General features: G+C 33.9%; 1 protein-coding gene across 1 annotated transcript; it reads left to right on the top strand.

The window, feature by feature from the left end:
- The first annotated feature begins 4,099 nt into the window (after positions 1-4,099).
- Positions 4,100-8,764, top strand: LOC132281106 (uncharacterized). The gene is made up of 7 exons (XM_059782841.1): positions 4,100-4,147; positions 4,263-4,355; positions 4,542-4,912; positions 5,010-5,365; positions 7,912-8,238; positions 8,320-8,455; positions 8,599-8,764. The coding sequence occupies exons 1-7, from the start codon at positions 4,100-4,102 to the stop codon at positions 8,762-8,764; spliced, it is 1,497 nt and encodes a 498-aa protein (XP_059638824.1).
- Positions 8,765-10,507: the final 1,743 nt, after the last annotated feature.

Here is a 10,507-nt window from a genome sequence, read left to right as displayed (position 1 = left end):
TCGATCCATCATGGCATGGTTGGAACGATCATAGTATGATCGATCAGAGATTGGTTCAATCGATCGGAGAAGGCTTCTCTTCACCACTTTGTTTCCACTTTGGTCCTTTCTTCCACTAAGCTTGAGATTACTTCTTTAAATGTTCTAATTTAGTTAAATTAACTTATTTTGGAGATAAGTGCCTGAAAAAGAAAATAACATGAAAATGAGACTAAAACGGGAAAATAAGATAGAATAAGGTTATAGAACATTCAAGCTTAAGGGGGTTTATATGTGCACTTTTCAGTGCTTATCAAGGTACATCTGGATTCAGATTGTCAGTCTCTTATGAGTGCGGGGTTTGTTTCTCTTCCATTTGTTCTGGTTCTAACAAGGACATCGTTTGTCGTGAGTCTTGTTCTCCACTTAGGAGTTGTGCGTGTCTGCGGATGGGCGAACCCATGTGTGGTTCGTTATGCTGTTAGATTTTATCGATAATGGTTTGGTTGAATTAGTTGACTCACTCCTACAGAGGGAGGTAGGGTCTTTGGTTTTAGTAGTGCTCGTTCTAAGAGTGGTTTTGACCGGTTCTGTGTGAGGCATGAGTTGCTGAATAGAGATTGTGTGTTTCCAGTATCTAGTACTAGCGTTGATGACTAGGGGATGTGTGGTGAACTCTAATTTGAGGATGATTAGGTGATGTGATGTGAGTTATGTACTTGGATGTTTTTATAGACGTTTGATTCGAGTAGTGTCTTGAGGACAAGTGTCGATATCATTTTAGAACTATGTGATTAGAGAAAGTGAATGTGGGATTCCGTCGAGGAATAATGGGATGCTTGATTTTGGTTTTGAGATTTCAGGCATGAGATAGTCGTATTGTGCGTTTTGACAAGGTAAGAATTGAATCGAATGATATTATGGAGTTGTTTCCCTGGTATGGGTGTTATGAGAAGATTAGAGAGCTTTTATGCTGGTCGATGATTGTGGTATTTGATACCGTGTTGCTTTTAGCTTGTTATGGGTTGTGTGATTAAGGCATGATTAGGATCTTTAGAGCATATATGTGACTATATAGTTGTTAAGGTTACGTAGAGTGATGGATTGATAGTGAGTGGATTTCGTGGTTGCCTTGTGCTTGTGTGAGACCGTATTTGAGGTTTGGACCTGAGGACGAGGATTACATTGGTGTTGGAACCGGATTGATGACGAGGATGGCCTGGCCAACCATTTCTCTTGAATTAATCCCTCTTGAACACGATGTCAGGTCAAAGGTTTATGATTGTTTTGAGTGGTTAGTGATGATGAAACTATGGTGTTGTGCATCATGTAAGTGTGACAGTGTGGATTTAGTTAGAAGGAGGTTTTCATTTGCAGGCGATAGTGTTTTGTGGATTAAAATAGTTTGTTACGGATAACGAGGTACTTTAGGCAGGACTATGAGTCCGATGAAGATTAATGGTTTGATGATTTGATTTCTGAGTTATGTTTTGGGGATTGGGTACTTAATAGTACACCTTATGGTTCGAATGAGTCGTGTTTACAAAGTGGTTGGGAGAGTTACTATTTAGCCATTTTGGGAGATGTTAAGTGTGACGGCCTTGGTTTTCAAGCCAGTGCGTCCTGTGATGACCTGTAAGATGACCCGAAATGGATCCAAAATGTGAAAGTAAAAATAGAAACAAGGTCCCTAGGGATATACGACATCCTTAAGATGCCAAGGTGACCTTCCATTAAGTCACGGAACTCAAAAGAATCAAATGCGGAAGATAAGGGCCTGTTTGTTATCTGTTTTACTTTGGTGTTTTTGTTGTAGGGCTTCATTTCAGGCCCAAAAACATGTTTGGTAGCTATTGTTTTGTTTTAAATAGTACTAAATTTGGGCCCAAAAGTGAAACACCAAAATGGTGTTTTTTGTTGTTTCAAAACTGTAGCCCAATAAAAAGCACTGTAGCGGATGAAGTAAGTTGGGTTTAACATTGTAGCGAAGGAAGTAACTTTAAAACGCATTTGCAACATTCGGCCCGATATTTTCTCTCTCCTCTGAAACCCTAGACTCTGGCGATTTGGGAGGCGATTTGGGAGGTGACGAAAAGGAATCGCGACTGTGAGTACTCTTTCTTCTATTTCTCTCATGTTTAAAGACCTTTCCTTTGTTGTTTCCTTTGATGTTGCTTTACTTTTAATACTTCCAAATCTGCAACTACTACTGAGAGGGACAGCGCAAAATAGATGAAAGTATACAGAGACAGAGACAGAGAAATAGGGGTCAAGCACGAAGTCGTTAAAAAGCGATGCTTTTCTGGATTTATTTGTGTTCTTGAGGGTTTTTGAAAATCGAATAGTTTCTAGTTCTTTTAAATCCAAAATACATATTTTAATATCTACCAATTCTGTATTCGTCTTCCTTTTTTTGTGGGTTTCTCTGATTGTGTGCAAACATCTTCTCCAAGAACTTCTATTGAACCATTATTTGCTATTTTTTTGGAAGGAAAAAAAAGATATTTCACTCTCATAATTGTGTTGCAACTGTAAGGTTTGATGTCTGGGTGGGTTTCTTGCATTTTCCCTCTGTTTGGTTGATGAAAAACAGAGGAAACTATAAGTTCTTTATTATGTTTATGTGGATTTGGTGTTCTTAAGAAATCTTTATTTGCATTTGTTTAGCTTGGCATGAAGTTTGACATGGGTTTCTTGCATTTTTCACTGTTTCGTTGCTTAGTAAATAGAGGAGAAAGGAAGGAGCATAAAATGTTAGTTTTTACTGTTTGTGATATAAAATTAGGGGGTTTCTTGCATTTTCTAATGTTTGGTTACTTAGAAAACAGAGGAGAAAGGAAGGAACATAAAATTTTATAGTTTTGTATTTCTGAGATATAAAATTAGGGGGTCTCTGGCATTTTCCACTGTTCGGTTGCTTAGAAAACAGATGAGAAATGAACATAGAATTTTATAGTTTTTGTCTTTTTGTGATATAAAATTAGGGTTTTGTTAAAGGGGAGGTTCTTGTTGGCTAGTGTTCCAATAAATGAGAAAACCTAAGATAAGAAGTTTAACGTTCTTAAAATTAGAGTTTATTTGGTTGTTGCCTTATTTTATTGTTCCTGTTTATGTGACATGTACACATGAAACAATTTCTTGTTCATTTCTTGTTATAAGTTTACCCATATTAGTTTTTCTTTAATCAAATTTCTTTGCATTTGTATTGATATTTGTAGATTAAACTTCAGTTTTGATCCATTAAATTAATTGCTCTTGTGATTATTGAGAAGCATGTGGTTTAATTTTATTTTTAATTTGTTTTGGGAAAAATTAATGGAAGAAATTGCACAATTTTGGTAATGTGTTGATTAGAACATTCAGAATAATAAATGATGAATGCTTTCGGTTAGTTGCTGCATTATTATTTTGTGGATTTGTGGTTTCAAACTTTTTTTTCATTGGTTACTAAGAAAAACTGAGGAAAATTTATTTGATTGTGTAATAGAAAATCTCCTGGAAAAATTGACATAGTAGAGTGTTTCCTTCTCCTTCATTCTAGTGGAAAGAGGTGAAACCTTCTGTGATTCTATTCAGTTATACACGGAATAAATTATTCCGTACTAACACTGAACATGACATAGTTGAGAGACTTTTCCAATGAAAAAAGCCTTAGCTACTATGATGTACACTTAAAATAAGTTTTTCTAATGACGACCAAATGATACAATGAACATGAATATACCATCTAGGAATGATTTCTGGTGTATCAAAATAGATGCCCCCTTGGTAAACTAAACAAAAGAATTTGAGCTAATTAACTTGTCTTGATCATGCTGGGTTCGGGAAAATGGTCAATCAGACACTAACCTGCTAGGTAAATCACTTGGCATGATTCATTGTTTGGAGAAACTTATGGTAATAATATTAATTTAAAAATGGTTATTTTGTTATATAATTTCTACTAAATTTATTTACTGAGGTCACTTGTTTTGACTTTGGCATATTGTGCATCTATTATACCAATGTTAAATTTTATGTCTCCCTCATCTGATTTTCATGATTTAAACAAATCTTCTATAATTTTGCTTTTACATGTTCATATCCCAATGATGAACTATTTAGTAATCTGAATTATTGCATGGAACTTGTAAAATTTGGTGCTCTCTCTTGCAAGCTCATTGCTGAGGTTGAGGAACCATAAGTTCATGCTAGGTAGATAATAGACATTTTGAGGGATATGTTATTATTTGATTTTAATATTTTCTTTTTGTTTTTTCTTTTTGCTTTCTTGTTTGATACAGGGACCCAATTACTTTAAGGTTGACCTTGACATTCATCGCTTCAGCTACATAGCAAGGAAGGGACTCGACGCATTCCGAGAATACTTTTATCCGGTAATAATTCAAGTAATACTTTTATCTTGTTACCTCCACTATTGTTGAGCATTCTGGTCTTTATTTAATGGAGCCTATTGAAATAAAGAAACTGATTATTTAATTATAACAAACTCCTCAAATATAAGTGGGCTATATATATCATTTTTGTTGTTATTAATTATAGTGTTGTTATTAATATGTTAGATGGATATAAATATTGAGAATGTGGAACAATGTGGTGATTATCTCACAATTGAAGGAGAAGTGGCCGAAGTTATGAAGGACGGAAAATTGTTATGGGATGAGTTACTCATTGAAAAATTTGTGAATATTATGATGGAAGAAGTTAAGGCTGGTAATCGTAATGGCACAACATATAGTAAAAGTGGTTGGAATAATTTCGGAAAAGAAATGAAGGTTCAAATAGGGAGAAAATTTGGTTTAACCCAACTTCGGAATAAGTTTAATGCTTTGAGAAAAATTTATTTCGAGTTTAAGAAATTATTATCGGAGATTGGCGTGGGATATAACCATGAGACGGGCATGGTTATAATTGAGGAAGAGAGATGGGACAGGTTGTGCAAGGTTAGTAATTTTATTATTAGTCCTAAATAAATAATAAAATCTCATATATTATTGGTTATGAGGTTAATATTGTAGCAAAATTTGTAGGTTGTTACGAATGCAAATAAGTTTAAAAGGCATGGATGTAAGCATTTTGACAAGATCGATGTCGACTATATTTAGGGACATATATGCAATAGGGATGCATGCCCACCCGTCTACTATAGCACCCCCCGTAATCATTTTGTTTACTCCCAATAATGACGATGATGAGGAAGAGGGTTGTGAGGTCAGTCCCCCACCTTTACGTAAAGGTAAGAAAGCCAAAAGAGATGGTTTATCTCATGGTATAGCTGTACTCTTGTCAAACATGAATGAGAATTCTGCGAGGAGAATTGAGAGAATTAAAGCTACAATAGAGAAAGCAGCTAAAACATCTTATACTTCTACTCGTGTATCTTCATGTGAGAAAGTGACGAGGCCGCTTGATATACGCCAAAATAATGTAGTGAATGTGCGGTTCAAGAAAAGCCTTTTGGGTCAAGTTTAAATTTATAAAAATCACTACCAACACTCCTACTAAAGTAGTAAGAGTGAGTAAGGATCGTCCCAAGGGATTATACGTGTTGGACTTTTACTTTAACTCTAGCGTATCATAAGATTGCAAAAGATAGAGATTGGTTGATTAAACTAGAAAACAATTAATTAAAATGAAAGTGAAATAAAACTAATTAGAGATAGGGATTTAAGAGATATGAAGAGAGGACTTAGGGTGTTGGAATCACCACTAAGCTTGTGTAATTAATCAATTGCTTTCCATTAATGGGGAATACATTGTTAATTGTAATATTAAGCATGGACCATCTAATTTAAGAATGAATTGTCTACCTAAACAAAGTGTAGCAGAACCCATCAATTTTAAGCATGACCCATCTAACTAGTAACAATTGTAGCACACATCAATCTAGAGAATCATGGAATTTGCAATAATAAGCCATGGAATATCTAAGCAAAAATAGATTGTCTACCTACCTACAAGCATGAATTAAATTGTAGAACAACCCATCAAGCATAAGTATAAACCATCAAATTAATTGACAAACCCATTCAATGAAAACCCATGCTTAGCCATCACTAAATCCTTAATTAATCACTTATAGACATGCAACCAACATAGAGAATCTAGTGTAGAGATCAATTCCCCAAATAATCACACATAAGACAACATGTAATTAAAATAGAGAATCATAAAGAAGAATTAAATCAACAATCACAAGGCTAGAACACTAATCACAACAATATATATATAAATCCCCAAAAATAGAAATACAAGGGTTTAGATTACACAAGACTTAGGGCTCATCCAAGCCCTAGGTATAGATCTAGCCAATCATGGAGGAGGTGGATGTGGTCATGGAATCAAGCTCCAAATATAGCTCCATCTTCTTCTTCTTCTTCTTTGAAGCTCTAGAGATGGAGAGAGAGAGCGGTCTAGAGATGGATCTTGAGATGTGCCTCCACTTTCCTCTTTTCTTCTAACCCTAATCTCTAACTTTGTTAGAGAGAGAAATAAAAAATACAATGTAAAAAATAAAAAAGATAAAAAACTTCTTTACAAAATGGGTCACTTCCCTTTATATAGAAGGTCATTTTCTTAGTCACTAAGTCAGGAATATAGCTCCAAAAATATCTAATCCCGTACTATGTGGTAGGTGGACTTTTGGACGCGCATGGGAATAAGACAGCTCGCTGCCAGCAAAAGTTCGATCGATCAGAGAAAAAGTTCGATCGGTCTAACTTTGATTTTCGATCGATCCAACTTTGATTGATCTCACTTTCTGCGATCGATCTCAGAAAAAGTTGGATATATCCAACTTGGCAGTTTTTCAGCATTAGCCTCATTTTGCTCCAAATCAGCTTCCTTTTGCTCCGGATCCTTACTAAGACTTAGATTGACTCCAAAAAAAGCCTTACGAAACCATTTTTAGCCCATTTTAACATTATTGACCTGAAATAGACAAAAACACAAATAAGTACTAAAATGGGAAAATAAGATAGATAAAGGTCCTAGAACACTCAAGCTTAAGGGGTTTAAAAGTGTACTTTTCAGTGCTCATCAGAAAGGAGATGATAAAGTTCTCTCTCCCTCTAAAAAGGATAGAGATGATGAAATGCTTGACACCTGCATGCTCCTTTTACAAAAAATACCTGGAATTGAGATGACCTAATTCACTAAGGTATCAAAGTTGTTACATGATTATGAGAAGTGGCAGAAATTTTTTCTTTCGGCACCCAAGGAGATGAGAATTGGTTGGGCATTGAATGTTTGAGTTTTTCTTTATCGATGATTGTGTTTTGTGTCATTGTTTAACTTATTACTATCTCACATTTGGATGACTGTAACAACTTAAATACTTTTATTATCTCACATTTGGATGACTGTAATAACTTAAATACTTTAATTTCTTAGATGCTTGTTACTACTCAAATGCCTTTGTTTATTATTTAAATGTTTGTTTTATTATTTAAATGTTTTGTTTATAATTTAATTGATTTACTTATTAACTTAAATGTTTTTTTTGTATTAAATCTTTAAATAGGGCAATGGATATGTGGAATAATATAAGAAGAATAATTCAATTATATGACAATGAGGAGGACAATGAGAGTGTCTTAATATTTGCTGCTCTTTTAAAAGAACAGAACTTCTATCAAAAGAGCCGTTGTAGGGATTCAATTTTACAAGGGGAAACGTATGTTATGGAAATTCTAAACGGCCATAGAGAAAGATGTTACGAAAATTTTAGGATGTACCCTAAAGTTTTCAGAACATTGTGTACTACCCTGAAAGGTATAGGGCTGAAGGATTCTAAATTTTTAACTGTATATGAACAAGTGGCAATCTTTTTGCTTACTTTTTCTCATAATCAAAGGAATCGTGTTGTAGTAGAGAGATTTCAACACTCCACTGAAACCATTTCCAGACACTTCCATGTTGTGTTGTATGTAGTATGTCAGTTGGGCACTCATATCATTGCCCCTCCTAATTTTTCTGTGATTCCGAATAAGATTAGATGGTCTTCTAGGTTTTATCCTTACTTCAAGAATTGCGTGGGAGCTATAGATAGAACCCACATTCCTGCAACTCTGCCAGTAGCTACACAACTTCCATTTCGTGGTAGAAAGGGTTATACCATACAAAATGTAATGGCCGTATCTGACTTTGACATGAGATTCACATATGTGTTAGCTGGGTGGGAAGGCTCTGCTAATGATTCCAAAATTCTAAAAGAGTGTATTGAGAATGAGGCAATGAACTTTCTAGCTCCACCACCAGGTATTATTATCTTACAAATTCACTTAATGTATGGTTAGTTTATCACAGTGTATATATCTTTATGTATTCTAAACATGGTAGGTAAGTATTATTTGGTAGACTCAGGGTATGCCAATAAGCTTGGTTATTTGGCCCCATTTCGTGGTCATACTTACCACTTTCTGGAATACCGTAGGAGTAGACCACCCCGTGGTCAGGTGGAAATGTTCAATCATAGGTATCATCTTTGAGAAATACAATTGAACGATGCTTTGGGTTGTTGAAGATGAGATTTGCTATTTTGAAGGCAATGCCTCCTTATAAGTTGTCAACACAAGTATTGATTGTAATGGCTTGTTGCACATTACATAACTTCATTAGAAATCAATATCAGTCTGATGATTTATTTGATGGTGACGATCCTCCTCAAAGTAATGGTAAAGACGATGAGATTGTTGAGCATGTGCCTCCGGCTCAGCTTCGAGAAATGGATCAGTTGTGTAATACTATTGCTGATCGAATCTGGGATTCTCTTGGGCACTCTTGATCTTCCTGAAACTGATGGTACGTTTTTTCTTTTATATGTAATATATTTGTTGTTATATAGTCTTTGACTTCTGCATCATCTTCATTGTAGGCTTGTAATATATATCTGTAATATATATCATTTTTGCTGTTACTATTTTGCTTTTACTATTATTGGCTAATACTATTGTTAATATTTTTTAACTTAAATTCTACCATTACAGATGTGAAGTGTGTTGATACTCTCTAGAAGGTGATGTGTGCTATTATGAAGATGACGTGTCCTACTACTGAAGCTTGTTCCATGGAAGTGAAATTTATGTTTTTTGAAGTATGTCTCCTGTAAGGAAAACATAAGGAAACATCTTTTTATTTGTTAAGCATCTTTTTCTTCGTTTTTGAATCCTATTGTTAAAATTTGTAAACAATGAAGTAATTGTGTTTGAACTTTGAATTATATCTCATGTTTAATTTAATCTACTGTTTAATTTGTTCTTAATTTCTTTCTTATTTTTCCTAATACAGAAGAATGAGATGATTTGAGAAGCTTTTTTGCAAGCTTCCATTATAGTAGGGTGCTTTTTATATATATATATTTATGTTATGACTCCTTGATAGATGTTTTGTGAAGTTTGACTCTAAATAGATGGATTAGAAATGAAAAAGGTGATCTTAATATCTAGATCATAAGAACACAATAAAAAGATAGAACTCTACATGTCATCAAGACTCAAGTTGATGCCAAAGCATTGGTCTCGCTGAAGCAGTTGCTTCTGTAATTACACTTTGGTTATATATATATATATATATATATATATATATATATATATATATATGTTTGTGTGTTCAAATTTCAATATATTTATTAAAAATATATAGACTATTTATATAGAAATAAATTTATAAATATATTTAAAATTTATAAAAATAAATTTAAAACAATGATAACCAAACACGTTTATTGTTTCTGTTTTTATTTTTTTTTATTTTTTTATTTTTAACAACAGTTAGAGTTACCAAACATGTTTTGTTTTCAAAATTCTTGAAACGCATGACTTACCAAACATGTTTTTCATGTTTCTGTTTCCGACTCCACAACAAAACATCGTTCCGAAATGTGTTTTCAATTTTTACCAAAACACTCCAATAGTAAAAACACTATTTGTATTTTAGCCAAAAGCAAAATGCATGCCAAACGGCCCTAAGATTTATAAAATGGGAAGGGTACTTGACCAGGGGTAAAATGGTCTTTCTAAATAAAACTAGATGCAAGAAAAAATAGAAACAAGGTCTCTAGGGATATACAACATCCCTAAGATGCCAATGTGACCTTCCATTAAGTCACGGAACTCAAAAGAATTAAATGCGGAAGCTAAGATTTATAAAATGGGAAGGGTACTTAACTAGGGGTAAAATGGTCTTTCCAAACAAAAATGAATGTAACTGAGCATACCATTAGATAAATAAGGAAATTTTGATAAATTTAGACTCAAGAATCACTTGATTTGAAGTCCGGATGAAGAAGATATGAAACTTCAAAGTTTCATAAAATCAAACTTTTGGGTTTCAAATTAGTGCAACAAGGGTACTTGAAAAGGGATAAAATGGTCTTTTTAGACAAAACTAGATGCAACTTCGCATACCACTAGATAGACAAGGAAAAATTAATAAATCTAGACTTAAGAATCACTTGATTCGGAGTCCGGATGAAGAAGATATGAATCGTCAAAGTTTCAAAAAAACTAACTTTTGGGTTTCAAATCAG

Source organism: Cornus florida, unplaced genomic scaffold (assembly GCF_030987335.1).
Source record: "Cornus florida cultivar Cherokee Brave unplaced genomic scaffold, ASM3098733v1 CherokeeBrave_3.0.0_Hap2_Chr11, whole genome shotgun sequence".
Lineage (NCBI taxonomy): Eukaryota > Viridiplantae > Streptophyta > Magnoliopsida > Cornales > Cornaceae > Cornus > Cornus florida.
The sequence above is the reverse complement of the archived record's forward strand: the minus strand, read 5'-3'. Positions and strand labels throughout refer to the sequence as shown.

What these genes read in the sequence shown, in the direction of transcription:
- LOC132281106 (XM_059782841.1), top strand. Translation starts at nt 4,100, where the DNA reads ATGGAACTTGTAAAATTTGGTGCTCTCTCTTGCAAGCTCATTGCTGAG. An exon ending in CTTGCAAGCTCATTGCTGAG is followed by an intron (nt 4,148 to 4,262) that starts GTTGAGGAACCA and finishes TGTTTGATACAG; the next exon opens with GGACCCAATTACTTTAAGGT. An exon ending in GTGGAAATGTTCAATCATAG is followed by an intron (nt 8,456 to 8,598) that starts GTATCATCTTTG and finishes TAACTTCATTAG; the next exon opens with AAATCAATATCAGTCTGATG.